The 16,901-nt window shown below is 48.6% G+C and overlaps 1 protein-coding gene across 2 annotated transcripts in view; it reads right to left on the bottom strand.

Annotated features, from left to right (window-relative positions):
- The window catches only part of LOC119462222 (uncharacterized), a 48,238-nt gene that overhangs the window by 24,450 nt on the left and 6,887 nt on the right, over positions 1 to 16,901 (bottom strand). For both annotated transcript variants that reach the window (XM_049672828.1, XM_037723570.2), the window contains exons 2-3: positions 13,666 to 13,814; positions 5,043 to 5,176 (exon numbers count right to left, since the gene is read on the bottom strand). In XM_049672828.1, the coding sequence (XP_049528785.1) occupies positions 5,043 to 5,176; positions 13,666 to 13,814 (283 nt within the window). The remainder of the gene's footprint in view (positions 1 to 5,042; positions 5,177 to 13,665; positions 13,815 to 16,901) is intronic.

Raw genomic sequence — 16,901 nt, forward strand, 5'->3', positions numbered from 1 at the left:
CTCACTAAGGCCAATAATATCCCAGGCAATGCCTGATAATTCCTCAAATAGTCCTGCTAAGCTAGACTCACTCGAAAGGGTGCGCGTGTTGAGCGTTGCCAGGTTCAGTTTCCATTGGCGGCCTGTCCGGACCCAGAGATTCTTAGCACCCTCTGCCACGTCGCAGGTCTGACCGCCGCCTTGGTCAGGTGCTCCGCAGCCACTGGGGACTGAGGGCCATGGGTTAATTCGGAGTCATCAGGGAGGTAGTGGCCGAATACTGCACCAGGGAGGCCAATTCCTGTTCTGGTGAGGGAGTGACTTTGATGAAGCTTAGTGGGCCTGCCTAGTTTGGTTGCACCTGAACTAGTATAGCCCCACTAGCTCTCGGCAATATGTATTTTTTTCTTTGCCGGTGTCAGGCACCACTCCATGCCTGAAAATGTAGTGGAATGGAGCAGGATTCGAACTTACGACCTTCAGATTTGAAGTCGGGTGTTCTACCTCTACTCCACGCCACCAATCGTAGTTGGGGCCAATTCGCGTACCCATAGACGTCCCACTAACTTGGACATAGTGCTGTCCTTCAAATTCGGAATTATTCAGTTCTAAAATAAGGGTTAGCAAAGTTGCCAATGTGTCACTATCGATGAGTTTTTCGGGTGCTACAATATATATATATATATATATATATATATATATATATTGTGAGACAAGGTTTAGGCAGTCAGGTTCTTCTTTATTCGCCCGAGCAAAAACCCCACAACCAAAAGGCCCAAAACGGTGATGATGCGCACCTACAGATGACAATAGGAAGCGTATGAATAATGCTGACACTAATTACCCCGCGCGTGCAAGCGGCCAGCCAGGCCGCGACTTAGCCAGGAGGGAAACGCCGAACGACTCGTTTGCGACGTGAAACGTGAACGATATCCGAACCACGATAACGATGGTCCGAAGAAACCTCGACGCGAGTAACGCGATAGTTCACGGGGGATGTTTGTTCATTAATAATGTAGGGTCCAAGGAAGCGTGATTGACACTTCTTACACAAACCGGGTGTACGAATGGGCGTCCAAAGGAGCACTTCCTCTCCAGGACGAAAGGAGACGTCTCGACGACAGATGTAACGTTGCTTGCGATCTAGCTGACTCACTTCTGTGTTGAGCGAGCACGTTGACGACATTCGTCGAGTTTCGAGACGAACTGTTCGGATATACTGGCCGAGGTGTTAGTTGGGGCATTGAGGAAAGCCACGTCGATGTTGAATGTCAGCGAACGGCCGTAAACCTCGTAGAAAGGTGAGTACCCCGTTGTTCGTTGGATAGCAGTGTTTGAGCAAACGTCACAAAATGTAAAGGTTTGTCCCAGTTGTTGTGGTTTGGCCCGATATACATTGATATCATATCGCTCTGTTAAGCCATTTCTTTGAGGGTGGTATGCGGATGTCGTCTTATGAACTGTACCACAAGTATTTGAGCACTTCTTCGATCCTTGTTGACATGACAATCTTGCCACCATCACTCAACAGTACACGAGGTGCACCATGACGCAGCACAATGGCATCCAGAAAGGAGTCGGCAACGTCTGAGGCCGAACTAGAGCGTAGAGGAGCGGTCTCTGGGTAACGTGTGAGATGGTCAACAGCTCTTACGATCCATTGATGACCTGTCGGCGTTATGGGCGGAGGGCCGACTAGGTCTATCCCAACGATGGCAAAAGGTGTCTTGGGACATGAGGTGGGCTGTAAAAAGGCCAGCAGGAGGCGAAGACGGTCGTTTCCGTCATTGATACTGGACGCAAGAAGCGACGTACTTGGCCACAAAGGTAGACATGCCTGGTCAGAAGAAACGGCTCGGAATGCGGGGGTAAGTTTTGTGGAAACCTAAATGGCCAGCAGATGGGTTGTTGTGAAAGGCTTCAAGGACATGTGTGCTCAGCGAACGTGGAAGAACAGGTACCCAGCGGTGGCCATCGGAGTTCTAAATGTAGCTGTGCAGCACATCATTGCCGAGCTTGAATAGTCGCAGTTGTCGACGTAATCTGTCATTTGGTGCAGAAGTAGTTCCGCACAGGCGTGGGATAATGCATTTGCAGTAGGGATCAAAACGTTGACACGAGGCGAACTAAGAGACGCGATTGGATTGGAAGATAACCTGGCAGTAACCGCTACAGGTAATAACGTAAGTGGAGACTTAAGTCTCATCGTCAAGTAGCGAGCAATACAATACGTGCTCGAAGATAGTAGTGGCAGGGGGCAGCGAGACAGAGCGTCGGTATTTTGATGCTTTTTCCCAGACTTGTAGACAAAGTCAAAATCGTACTCTTGTAATCGGACCACCCAGCGACCAAGGCGACCAGACATATTTTTCATTGACGACAACCAGCATAAGGCATGGTGGCCGGTTATGACTGTGAAGTGGAATCCATAAAGATATGGTCGAAACTTTTGTATGGCCCAAACTACTGCGGGGCGTTCCTGCTCTGTTATCGAGTAGTTCTCTTCGGCAGCCGTTAATGTGCGACTGGCATAAGCAACAACTCTCTCTCGTGTAGTGGTATCACGCTGTAGAAGGACAGCACCGATCCCATGGCCACTGGCGTTGGTGTGCAAACAAGTTGGTGCGTTCACATCGAAGTTACAGAGGACAGGGTCGGTTGTTAAGGCTTGCTTGAGGGCTTGGACAGAAAGTTCGCAGTCGTCTGTCCAAGTGAGAGCAGTGCCTGACATCAGCAACTTGTTCAGCGGCGACGCCATGGCAGCAAAATGACTGATGAAGCGGCGGAAGTAGCCCTCTGGTGCAAGCACCAGAGGGCTGAAGAAGAGCTGCATTAGCTCAACGAAGGGGAGGGCCATTATAAGGTGTGTTCACTTTTCGCAATCGAGAACACAAGTCAGTATTAATAACGGAAAGCGATGCACCCGTCTCAACCAAGGCTTAAGTCCGTACACCTTCAACACACACCAAAAGTACATTTGATGGGGGCGCCGGAGGAGTTTCACGTTGTCCAAAGGATGCAGCTGTCCCTCCTGAAGCTACACTATTTAGTTTCCCGGGCGGTGATCGGAGGATGAAGTAGCCGGTCGAATAGGGGAAGAAGAGCGCCGCATCGGTGATGGAGAGCGACGACGCGGGTAACGCAATGAACCGGTAGCGTTCAATTCCTGCGGCGATGGGGAGCGTCGTGGATAATAGCTGTAGTCAGAACGCCGACGTTGTGGTACCGAGCCAGAAAACTCGTCCCTTTCAATCCCGGTATAGCCACGCCTGTCGTCTTGCTGAGGGCTTCGGCAAAACCTTGAATTGTGGCCACGGATGGCGCAATAGTAGCAAACAGGTCGAGGCGGGGTCCATGCGTTGTAAGACAGAAGAGGTGGTGGTCGTGCAGTGATCGGATTCAGGGACCCGTGCGGTGCAGGTGCCGGCAGCGGTGGCTGCTGGGAGGGTGGTACTATGGAGGCAACCTGAGCGTATATGAATATGAAGCGATGAGAATATGAAGCGTATGAATAGTGCTCACGCTAAATAGACTCCACAGCTATGTTAATTACCCACAAGAACAGGAGAATAATTCCTAACAAGAAGGGGGTCTTCCAAAAAGACACAATCTCTCTTCTTCTATTCACTGCAGGCTTAGACGATGTATTGAAGTTATTAGACCGGGAGGGCTTAGGAATGCGGATCAAATTCGAATATCACAGCAACCTGCGGTTTGCAGATTACATTGTCCTGTTGAACAACGCTGGGGATAAATTGCAAGAATTTATCCAGGACGCAAGCCGAGAAAGTGTAAGAGGTACACTTCACTTCGCTCGCATTGGAGGGGTATAACATAAAGCGTGGGTAAAAAAGTAACATGCCTGCGCTGCACACGCACCACAGTCACAGCGTAAGCTGGAGGAGCGGCTCCATAGTAGCGCCATTTTCGCACCACGCAGATCAGGGTCCTTGCGGCGAAGTCTCTTCACGTCGTTTTTACGAGAACGATTTGAACTGTCCGCCCTGCGTCGACGGCGAGCTGTGGTTTGTGCTGCTCTCTGCACAGCGGTCTGCTGAGTCCCATGTTGCCTGGTTGCAGCCATGCGCGTAGCTCTACGATTCGTTTCTTCAGCAGCGGTTCGTACCTTGCGAGGAGGCGTCATAAAGTGTACCGAAGAGTAGACACAGGTATCGAGACTACGCGGCGCACATTTGCGACGCTGCTGCTTGCTGCTGCTGCTGCTTGCTGCTGCTGCTGCTGCTTGCTGCTGCTGCTGCTGCTGCTTGCTGCTGCTGCTGCTTGCTGCTGCTGCTGCTTGCTGCTGCTGCTGCTGCTTGCTGCTGCTGCTGCTTGCTGCTGCTGCTGCTGCTGCTGCTGCTGCTGCTGCTGCTGCTGCTGCTGCTGCTGCTGCTGCTGCTGCTGCTGCTGCTGCTGCTGCTGCTGCTGCTGCTAAATAAGTCCTATAGAAGTCGCTCTAAGAAGCTCTCATGCGTTCGCATGTTGAGGTCTTTACTGTTTACGGTCACTCCAGCTGCGAGCACAGCGCAATAACATGATCAACTGTCCAAACACCGGGTAGGCGTCCTATATATAACACGGCATCTAAATACCAAAAACAAACAGACAAGGTAACTGAATGCCAAATACAAATATGGAAAACGACCACGCACATGCGAATAAACAACGGTGAACGCAGCGGCTGTACGTGTAGCTACACTTTCAAACGAGCACTTATGTTTTACCATGCCCTCGGCAAGATGGAGGATGGCACATTTTTGGAACTCGATAGATGGCGCTTGACATTTTGTATATGCCCTATTTGCTCAATTTATAACCTTTTTTCACCATTTAGGACAAACATCCTAGTTTTTGCTTTAACCAACAAATTTGTTTTGCTCTGGCTTTGGTTAAGCTCTAGACAACGAAACGGCCAAATTGTAAGTTGGATTAATTATTATACGAATGATGCGCGTGAATTCGTGGCTTGTGACCTTAGAAGGCATGCAAACCCAAGACATTTGTGCAAGCGCACATGCAGGAGCTCGTAGCAAACATTTCTGCAAAATGTACTTTCTACTTACCAGGCCAATTTGGAACGTTCATGCACGGACCCGGTAGACCCGCTTCTTGGGTACAATTTCGCAGCTTTGCATGTAAATCGTAGGGATGCACTCCACCTAATGCAGCGTCATTATTGCCATTTCGAGAATTTCGGCTGGAATGGAACAAGCAGCTTGTGTGTATGGTCGGTTGTAGTTAGGAGAATGCCCGTTTTCTTTTTCTTTATTCGCCTTATATACAGTACCACGCATTTGCGTTGAAGAATGAAGCCAAAAGCCAATTGACTTCTGATCTCATTTCGAAGTAGGGCTTGTTAGAATCAACTGGATTCCTTTCTTTCAGCTAACATCCAAACTTTTTCGTTTCAACATACGTTTCATAGAGGCTTCGCGGTAATATGATGAATGTGACTCGGGCCATTAAAGGCAGCAGGCAATATATGTTTTTATTCCACATGAGACTACACCAATTACCACACTATTAAGTACTTCTCGAGGGGCTTGCGTGCAGAACAAACAGCCAAGACCGCATTTCTTGCCGCAGCATTACACCACTCTCGTTTAACACAAGGCGCTATATTTTTATGTGGCTGGCGTAGCGAACACCTGGTTGTGGCTTTCGGGTACGTCGTTTCAGCAAGGGCACATGAAGCGTAGATGTATCCGTCCCAGTGGCCCTCCATTGTACATGGATGGTCTGTAAGAGATGCCTTCAAATACTAGTATTGGAGGAAGTTTGAGGATATGGTCAAAAAAAGCTCTGACGATTCCCCGGTTTCCATGTTGGTTTCGATGTCTGTGATGCACGTGTCACCATTGGCATTCCTCACCAAATAAGCCACCAGGCCCATCACTGTATTGATTTATGTCGGTTTGTCTGGAGGTCATGCAGCGAGACTTCAGGCGTAGACGCAATCGCTAGCATCCAATTCTGGCAATAAAAAACCATTGCAGGAAGCGTAACGAGGTCGCTCGGATTGTCTGGGTATAATTCGCCTAACCTAGTGTGTAGTCTGCAGCCAATCATCAGCTCGGGTGCTCTTTCGAGTGGCTGAATCGACGGTGGTATGTGCTTCCAAAAAAGAAAAAAAAGAAAGAAAAAAAAACACATGTAGCTAACTCGGACTGGCTGCCATTTTCGGACCGACTTAGTGTTTTTTCACTTCCCTCACCATTTTCTACGCTCTTCTGTTACTAGAGGCATCTTAAGGCTTGTGAACAATAAACGGGCACCATCAAACACCAGAAAAAGCTTGGATTCACGGTGATGTGACAGCATGGCTGAGCCACCAAAGAAGACAATGCATGAACTGAGTACTCCGGAGAAGGCGGCTTACCATAGATGAAAACCATACTGTTGATGCGAAATCATCAAATGGCTCATTGAGTGAAAAAGCCTGCGTACGTTGTCTGTAGCAACGAAACGGCAAGTAAATTCCTATTGGCTGCGACTCCACGCCACAAGTGCGACTAGACAGAGTTCCAGTTGGCTGCGACACACCGTCATGAGCGGGCCTCGACGGAGCAGAGCGGGCGAAAGCGAACACCTGCTGCCGCATTAATGCGCTAGCTGTTGCGTGCATGGAGAGGGCATCGCCGCGACGCCACGTCACCCTCGCTCTCGTAAGCCTGTGTTGTCCGCGCGTTCCTTGTCCGCGCAGAGAGAGAGAGAGAGAGAGAGAAAGTACTTCATTTCAGATCAAACTAACACCTATGGATATTCCTCCGCCATGAAGACCATGGCTAGCTGGTCGGCGAAGGCCACCGACGCCAACCACACCCGCCAGTATGATGGTGGAGGGTTAGGGTAGTGAGGCGATTTTAGGGCTGCAGGGCAAGAGAAAGGTGCTCTACATTTGCTACGTAGAGGGGCAGTTGGGACATGAGGGGTCGAAGCGGTAACGATAAAGGTATAGGCGTGCTCGAGTGATCAAAGTGTTGCACTGTATGGCCCTGAGTGTGTACATGGGCAGCGGAGAGGAAAGGGTGTGGTAGCGGAAGAATCTGTCATGAAGGCCGGAGATGTTTGTAGTGCTGCTTTAGAGCTAGAGAAAAGTGTGCCTCCTCCGCTATGGGCGGTTAAGGCCACGGGATCACCGGCGCCCGACTATTAATTTCGCGGGCAAGCTCATGAACGAGCTTATTTCCGGTAATCCCCGCATGACCTCGCACCCACACCACAGTGACCAAAGCAGGGGAAAGAAAGGAGAGAGCGTCAGAAAGGTAGTCATGAAGATTATCGGGGAGTCTGTTGTCGCGAAGAGCCCGAATTGCTGCCATGGAGTCCGAGAAAATGCGATATTGAGGAGAGGGAGGGAAAAGGGTTAGTGCTTTCGTAGTGTGAACGATCGCGACCAATTCAAGGGATAGAGGAGAGGCCGGAAATAAAAAAGGGTCAGAAGTAGACGTGAGAGGCCTGTCAAGGGGGAGGGCATTGCGACATAAGCAGTGAAGCCATGAGTTCGGCAATACGTTGCGTCAACGTAGCATGTGATTGTGTCCTGTGAGAAAGGGTCGTGGAAAGCTACCCTGGCTTGTTGCCCTTCATGAAGATGTGGAGTCATATTAGAAGGAATAGGGGTAAAGCGGAGGTTGCTGGGAAGGGGTCGTTGAGGGGTGTGCAGAGGAAAGCCAATGGGCCAGATGCCAGCCCGCTGCAGTAGCCCATAGCCCTGTATAGAGCTGAATTGGCGACCCAGTTGTCAGTTCCTGTGGAGGCGTAAGATCTCTGCAAGGAGAAGAAACAGGCCTGTTGCATATAGCTTGGCAGTGGATGCGTGTGTCGGGAGATGTAGGACAGCTTCATAGAGAGTGTTCAAAGCAGATTGAATGCGATGCATTTGTGTCTGCGAAAGTGTGCAGTATGGCAGAGAATAAACGATTTTATTCTAGGCAAAAGCTGTTGCAATTTGACTCGCTATGCATTTGACGAGGCCGCCGCGCTGCTTGACCACTCGTCGGGCTAAGTGAGTTACTTGGTGGCATGTGGTGATCGTGGACTGTATTGCTCAGGTGTGAAAGACAGGTCTTCGAGGGGGAAGCCTAGAACCTGGCAGAATGACGTGCGGGGGCACTTAGTGGACCGGTGGTACTTAGTAGCGGAAAGGAGCAGCAGCTGAGATTTCTCTTTAGCCGATTGCATACTGGAGTGGGAAATGAATTCGGAAATGAGGTTGATGCCATATTGTTATGTGAATTCCACCTCCCCCGGTGACCCGTGAGTATACCAGCGGGTTATATCATCAGCATATAGAATGGATTGTAGGTGGGTAATCTCAGTCAAGGCCTTTGCGAGATGTGCTAGCCAGAAATTAAAAATGGTCGGAGAGAGTACGGCTCCTTGAGGTGTTCCGCGGGTGAGTGAAATGGCGATAACGTGGTCCCGACTCGGAACTGGGCTTGTCGAGAGCGGAGAAAAGAAGAAACGTAAGAGTGGAGTCGGGATCCACAGCCAGGGTCTGTGGGGGGGGGGGGGGGGAGGCAGCGTCATGAAGTAGGGTATCGAAGGCTTTGCGCACGTCCACAGTGACCAGTGCGCGAACATGACACTTCGAAGTTTGAAAGAAAGCTTCCTGGAGAAGGAGAAATAGGTCTTGACCAGACATGTGGGAGCGGAAACCAATCTGACTGAGCGGGAGGAAGTCAGTATAGATGTACGAGTACTATGCGTTTCATGGTTTTTCCGACACAGTAAGTGAGTGAAATGGCCCGCAGGTTGGAGAGGGTGGCGGGCCTGCCGGGATTTGGCATCACAATAATGATGGCAGGGGTTCATTCACCGGGAAGAGTTCTGGTTGTCCAGTGTTCATTTATATTATGTAAAAGAAATTCTTTATTCGAATCAGGCATGTTCTTCAATATGATGTAGGTGATGTAGTCCGAACCCGCAGTGGTTCCAGCCTTGTTTTGAGCCAAGGCTCGTTCCAGCTCGGCCAGAGTGAAGGGGCTATCCAAAACGCTTTCTTGTACCCTTAATATATTCAGGGTACAAGAAAGGGAGTGGTAGAAGGATGTACCTATCCGTGAGCTGCTGAAGGATGGAAGTAGTCACATGCTCGTAGATATGGTTTCGGATTGTGGGGAGAGGAGCAGGTTGAGGGCCAAGGAGGGACCGGAGAACCAAACAGGCTGCTTTTTTGTGGAGGGAAGCGTTGATAGAATCGCCTATGCTATTCCAATTCGTTGTGTCAAAGGTGGAGCAGTGAATTAGTATGTAAGTGTTGAGTGTGTCTAAGGTGTCCACTGCTGGGGGTTCTGAGGTTGGGTACGGATGCGACTAAGGAGACGTCTACGACGTCTCCAGGGACGAATGAGGTGTGGGTCGGGGTGGTCGGACGGAGGGTTAGGTTCTGTAGTGGTGGTGGCCTGTGACCGCTGTTGCGTCCCGAATCGGCCGGGCGCATTCTTTGATTGTTTCCCATCGTGGCAGGCCCTTTCATCAGCGTCGCCCAGACGGCCACAGTGCCCGACACCGACGAGACGGGCAAACAAGCAGCCCCAACTCGGCAGTGCGCATTCTTTGGGTGCTTCGCCCGATGCCACCCCCTTCATCAGCGACGGCCTACCTGGCGACGCGGCCCGACACCGGCAGTGACGCGAGGACAAAGAAGCTCACTTAGAAGGGGCCGACCACAATCACCACCCTTCGTTAGAAGCGGGGATTAGCACGAAGGCCATTCTCCCCACCCTGGCAAGATGACCGTCGGAGGGCAAGAAACTAAGCCACCGACTTTCGTGGAAGGAGTGTGAACCCCCTGTTTCCGGATTGCCTCGTCCTTGCTTCGAAGGTGCAACATTAGAGGCGGAGTTCAGCGAACAATACGACCGCTCTGATTTGCCGCATCAAGGTCATCTGATTCCCTAGTCGGGTCAACTAGGGAAGACGAATGTTTTATAAGGAGACACCTTGGGTGCAGAGGTGTGTCCTGACGTGTTCTGATATGTGCTCAGACATGTAGTGAGCTGAGACTTTCAAAGCGATGTGCTTCCATATGTGGAGCCACTGTAAATATGTAGAATAAACCCCTTTTTCTCTCGCTCTTACTCCCGGACGTACTCATCCCTCGGGCTGAAGGATCACCGGCCTAAACACTACCCCAGTCCCAACACCGCTTTCGCCGTAGCGAGTACATCCACACATCATAGTTGGGAGCTGACTCCTGGACTCGCAGGGGTCGAAAGAGGAAAGAGGTTTATGAGTGAGGGTGAGTTTAATTTTAGTTATGTGATGGATGGATAGGAGGGTGTCCATAAAGACTCTGGGGGGTTGTTGCCATGGTGAAAGGTGAGGTCAGGCGTTGTATGGTGTTGTGTCGCGTGTCCATCTCGTGTGGGTGTGTCTGATGTGTTGATGACAGTGTTGCATAGTGTGTGCATGAAGGCGGCCAGGGCGCAGATTGTTTGGATAGGGAGCCTACATGCAACGCTGTTTTTGGGTGATGACGATACTAAAATTGTGACCACTGCTTACTGCCAAATTTGGTGGGTATAGTCATTTTGCTCCCCAGTCTCGCTAGAAATCGCGGCACATTCCTGTTTTTTTTTTTTGTCACGCTCGGATGTACCCATGTTGGCAGGCGATCTAATAAATTTCTTTAACTTAGTCTTGCACCAATGCGCACACACGAAGTCTGCATACATCTTTAATAGGCTAGATCTTTTATTTTAACACATCAAACTTATTTTTCAATTGCATGTTGTGCGACACATATAAAGCAACAAGTTAAAAGGCACGACGGCGTACTCGTGGCAGTATTATCTCATGCCAACAATGTGGACTGCATTAAACATTGTCGTTTCCTTCCACTTGTAAGGGTGTTTTTCGAAGTGTGCCGTTATAAAGACTTTGTTTACTAGCCTGTTTACCTAAAACGTTGACATACCGTGTACTGCGGTAACACACGCTATATTTCTCGGGCTGCTGAGGCCAAAGTTTATTAAAAGGTAATTAGTTTCACGTCACCAAGGGCTGCGGCAAACGTGGTCTGTCGGCCGCGTTTCCGCCAGTTTAGCTGGCGGTGGCAAGTACCCTTTCAAAGGCTGCCACCCCACAAAAAGAGCGTTGGATGTGGGCTCCTTATGTTAGGGTAGCCCCAGATGGTATTTGGGGCTTTGAAGTCTGCACCAAGAATAATGGCACGATGTCTTGGAAAGGATCGAAGAAAATGAAAGAGAGTAGAGAATATGGTGGTACAATTTGTGTGTGTGTGGGGGGGGGGGGGGGGGTGCGGGGGGTCTGGGTAATAAGAAAGGCTGTTACATATGGAATTAACGTGAATGGAACGCCTTGCTGTTTATCAGCGATGTTACGGCGACCATAAATGGAAGACAGCAGTGAGGCGGTGTCGACGTAGCTCGGTAGCCTGGGATGCTTTTGGTGGGCCTTGTTTCTTGGAGTACGATAAAGTGAGGTCGTGTGGTTTGCGTAAGCAGCCATTGCTGGAAGGGGGTGCGGTTTGTGGAGAGGCTACGGCAGTTCCACTGAATTATTGTGATCACCATGATACTGGTTATTGAGACTGTTTATGTGGAGCGAGAAGGGTGGCGGGCTTAATTCTGGGGGTCAGCAGGTAGGGGGTGGGTGCACTTGAACTGGTAGTATTTGTCCTCCATAGGGCCTGGGATAACATTAAATGCCTTGTTTAGGGTGGAGTTGAGATTGTTAAGGGACTGTGTGAGGTTTAAAATGAGTTTCTCGAGGTTGGAAGTACGTTGATCTTGTGCCTCGATACGTGCTTCTTGCATTTCAACGAGGGATGTGAGTGCGGCTATGCGGGAAGTAAGCTCTGTCAGCCCCAATTTAATGACTTAAATTGCAGACTGTTTGTAGAAAAACGGACTTCTGAAAATACAATTTTTAGGCAGTCTGAAGCATTCCATCATTCACAAATCCTTATTAAATTGTGTCACTACAGGGTACTTAATTAACACTAACTTTCGTACAATTAAGGAAATTATCACTGTATGTTTAATATGTGTCTTTATTTCTTTATTTGTATTCATAGAGTTCCGATCCAATAAACAAACTTGTCATTGACAGCGTCTTGTACAGGAAAGCAAGAATAGCGTATTTATTCGTGTATGGACTGCACGTCTGTTTTTTCTTTCTTTCTTTCTTTTTTTTTTTTACTAGGTGCGGGCCTTTCACGAGGCTGGCTAAAGGTTACTCACTTAATCTTCGAACTGCGCTCAGACTGTTGTGCAACATAATGCAATCACTGGATGCCAACTGTGAGCACAATTTTGCGCGAAATGCTACGAAGATGTCCTAATTAATCAGGCAGTGGAAAACGCAAGTTGTGAAGGTAAAATCTCTTCCTTTGTTCTGGGAGCGCCACCGAAGAAATAAACTTGAGTACATACCCTAGCTCAGTGTTGTGCTTTATGGAAATAAAGTTTACTTGACAATTTTCGATTGCAAAGTAAGTTTCAGCGTTTCGCATTTAAACATGACGCAGCCCGAAGTGGGTGCAACGCGGGTCCTAGCGAAGTGCAGATACCGCACACGAGACCTTTATTCTCGCCACTGTCAGTTTAGACTGTAATGGGAAAAAATCTGTTTGGAGCTGTATTGGTCTACGCCCACATGCGAGTTTACGCTATTCCGTTCAGTACGCGCACACACAAACGTGGTAGGCGTTTGGGGTGGTTGCCGGCTGATCGCCGGCAGACCCCAACTATATACGCTACACAGACGCGGCCGTCACTGCAGCCCGTGCACGTGTGCTCTACTGGTACAAATATTTTAAGGGCGAATTTCTTACAGCGGCTTGCCGCTCGCAGTTTAGGCCTAACATGCAGGCCTAGGCCTAAGCCGTCGCTGACTCGTCGTCGGAGTCTGCGATCAAAGTTGCGGTTTGGTGCCGAGCGCGGGATAGGATGCTCATAATGCTGTCTAGTGCTGTCAAGTAGCGACGTGCGAAAATGAACCCGCAAGTGGGTAAGCGCATGACATAGCCAAACATTTTTTTTCAAGATTTTCGCACTCCAAGGTGGGTGGCACGCCATACAAGAGAGCAGGCCTTACTCGAGTAACTAGGGTGGACGCTTCAACTCGGCAGGAATGCATGCGGTGGTCCCACTAGCTTTGTTGGTACTTTTCGTTTTCAGTGATAACTTGATGAACTGAGGTATACCATGGACAAGTGTGTGAGCATACTCTCAAATAGGACGCGCCCGTAGACGCTACTTAAGAAAGAATGAGGAAGAAAGTTGCTAGCTTTCTGGAAATTTTAGTTTTTCCGCAGACTTTTATTGTCAGCACATGGTCATTTACATGTGTATTCAGAAAGACAATATCACGAGATTGAGAGATGCGTATGGCTAAATCCATGCCTAATGCAATGGAGACCTTTAAACAAAGAGTACACTAACGCGTATGCTTCTCTATTCGACGTCCACAGTAGTAAGAGAATTCCTCGCTATCAAAATATTAAGGTAAGGAATTCGATGTTTAATAAATCGGAAATATAGAAATTCCCGTTATACGGCCGGTATTTATGTATGTGAGTGATCACCTTAATACATAACCTTATTTCGCGATATATTAGCAAGAAGCAATCAAATACTATTTTTTATCCGCACGAGTAAGTTTCAACTATATAAAGCAAGCCTCATGGTAAAGATGTCTGAATATTATACGTACCGGCTGAAACCAGGCACGAATAACTTGAAGTCATAGTCGGTCTCATTCAGGTACACCTTGGTGTAATACGTATAGTTTTCTTTTCCCAAGTCCTTGTCAATCCTAACAGTGCTCGCATATATGTATATTTTTTTAGTCGTATTTAGCATCTGAAAAACGTAATAGAGTAAGTACTCACATTACTCTGCTCGTAGCCTACGCAGAGAACGCTTTATTGTTACGTCAGTTCACCTCAGTATAGAAGATGTAGCATTAGAACTCAAGACCAGTGGTGCAAACAAGCAAACAAACAGGACTATGTCTGTGCTCACATAACACCAGTACAATTTGCATTAGTAGATCCGGTGGAGGCTACGCAACTACATACGACGCTGTGGAAGAAGATGTATCGCTATGCAGATACTACTCAACGTTGTTCATTTATTGCCATGCAAAGAACGGCACGGAACAACAGAATTCGCGGTGCAAGTCATTAAACCTATTCAGCAATGCCCTGCTTTTATTTTATTTTACTGCCTTCCGACACTCCCTTTAGTCGCAAATACGTAGCGTGGCGCCGGCCAGAATGAGTTCACGTTTTAGCGATTTCACATTGACAAACACTGTTACCGAAAGCGCACACGACGAAGGAGTTTCTCTCTGTCACCGTTTCCGTCAGGGCAAAACCCCTAGCACACAACAGGAAATGTACGTACGTTAAGCGCGTTCTTATCTTCGCCTATACAATAATTTATTCACAGTGCTTCGATAAAGCTCCCATCGCTTACGTACACGACCCGTACAGCACATCTGACATTCAGCGATGGATTACGGTATGCTGCTTACTTGACGATTCTAGCTGGCCATAACGCTGCAATTAGTAGACTACCGTTTCAAGGTAGTTAACGAAAATGGCTGCCATCCTACAAGGCTCTCTGATTTAACCATTAAGGTAAAACCAGCGACAAAGATATAGAGCTGATTATTATGGATAGGAATACAAGTTTGTTCAATGATTCGCATGGCTATGGCTACATCAAGAAGAATAAGCTTGTAGTTATTTGAGACGCATGCTTCGTGGCTGTGTTGTGTCAGTAAAGCTTAATCATTAATTACGCGCGGTGGCATAGCTCAGTGTGACTATGACAGTGAGCTGCTGAGATCGAGCTGGCAGGTTCTATCCCTGCCACGGCGGCGGTATACCAATGTGGGTGAAATGTAAAAGCGCCCATGAGTTGGTGCATTGAGTGCACGGTAAAGAAAGCTAGGTGGCCTGAATTATTCTGTAGTCTCAAACTACTAGGTCCCTCTTAACGATATGATGGTACTTGCACATTATGTGCCAGTATTTAAAAGAAAAGCTTTTAATTACGAAGGTCAGACTCTATACTCGTTCAAGATGTTTGTAACAACTACGCTAAAAGTGAGCTGCACTCGTACAGCCAAGAGTTCCTTCTACTTCCCTTAAAGAAAAATATTGGCGCACTTGGACAGATTTAGCACTTTAGATCCCTTTCATAATCATCTGTTCTGATCTTTACGCTCGAACCTAATACGTGTACTGGGAAAACGTGGCTATGTCAACACGTCTGTCGTTATTATTTTGTTAAATGTAAGAAACAATTATCTCTTACATTTAAACAAGATAATAATGACATGCGTTTCGGGATAGCCGCTACCCGTATTCCAGATATTATATGTGTGGTTTAAACCACACATACCACCAGAATTTCACAATAGGGCAGAATTTGATAGTGTCAAGAGAGGTACTAAAGTGAGAGATCGAGCGTTTTCTATGTCGACGTCAGCGGCGCGGGCACGCGTAGACGGACTCTGGTTATATTAGTCACTGTAACGCACCGGAATATACATTGGTCTCTTCTCTCTCCAGCGTCACCTAACGTCCGCGTGCACGCGCGCGTGTTGACGATATGTTGGACTATTATAAAGCATATATAAGCTAGTCTTTATGACTCTTCCGATGTGAGAAACTTTCTATCATGCTAGAAGCCGCATGATAGTCGCTATACTCGCGCACAACTTTCTGTGGCAATGAAGGGAAAGCTACGGAGGCGAAAGCGCGCAGAAGCGAGAGCGCTCCTGAAAGGAGTCCCGCGTTTTAATCCACGTTAGTTTAGGCTGGGGAAGAGAAAACATAAACCTTATCAGCAACAGGTAAATTAGACAGAACACCTCCCCTGAGTGTAAAAGTTGACTTGTTTTGCGGCGTTTCTTTTGCGCGCCTGGGCAAACGCGAAACCGTTGTTTTGGTGCGGGATCGAATCCCGGCCACGGCGGCCGCATTTCGATGGAGGCGAAATGCGAAAACACCCGTGTACTTAGATTTAGGTGCACGTTAAAGAACCCCAGGTGGTCCAAATTTCCGGAGTCCCCCTCTGCGGCGTGCCTCATAATCATATCGTGGTTTTGGCACGTAAAACCCCACAATTTTTTTAAACCGTTGCTTTGGAGGCTGCGTCGATTAAGCATCTGTTCCAAGCTTACACCATTGTTCCGAGCAACCAAGAGCACTGTCAAACGCTGTCGGACTACTTGGCGCGGTAACACATGTGCACCAGCCACGTGCCTGTAGCTTTCCCTTCATAGCCACAGAAAGTTGTTCGCGAGTCTAGTGATGAGATTCATCACCGACGCTGGCGTCCTGCTGTGCATTCTTGCTGACTCTATGGGCATAGCTTTGCGTCTCTGACGCAGGCTGCGTTGCTGCCTGACATTCGATACTGGCCACACTGCCACACGCCGCCGGGGCCACGTAAAACTCAACGAAGAAGTGTGTCGAGGCGTCATAACCGCGCAGGCGACGAGACAACGACATCACCTAAAGGCAAGTTGGTGTAGCGCGAGGGCGAGCTGGCCTTCATGCGAAAACATGGAACATCTAATGTGGCGGTGCTCACTTTCGTGGGCCGGAGAGTGCCCGCTACGTACACTACAACTGTGAATGCACAGTTGTTAGAGAATATAAGAGAACTGTCCCAGCCTGCTACCGCTGTCGAACCACCGGTCACCGGATAGACAATTGCCCGCATCCGGATGTGGCAAGGTGTGTCTATTGTGGCCAAAGAGTAGGCGTCTCTGAGCAGGGCCTAGTTGAACACGAGCGTACCCCTTCGTACATGGTCTATGGGGAGGCGCATCTCTCCAGCTCAGCAGGCTGCAAGGGAAAGTTCCGCCAACTTCAATGCCCATGAACCCAGCAACAAGGGGGCCCCAGCAACAAGACGAGCAAGCCTTCC

The sequence above is a fragment of the Dermacentor silvarum genome, chromosome 8 (genome assembly GCF_013339745.2).
Source record: "Dermacentor silvarum isolate Dsil-2018 chromosome 8, BIME_Dsil_1.4, whole genome shotgun sequence".
Lineage (NCBI taxonomy): Eukaryota > Metazoa > Arthropoda > Arachnida > Ixodida > Ixodidae > Dermacentor > Dermacentor silvarum.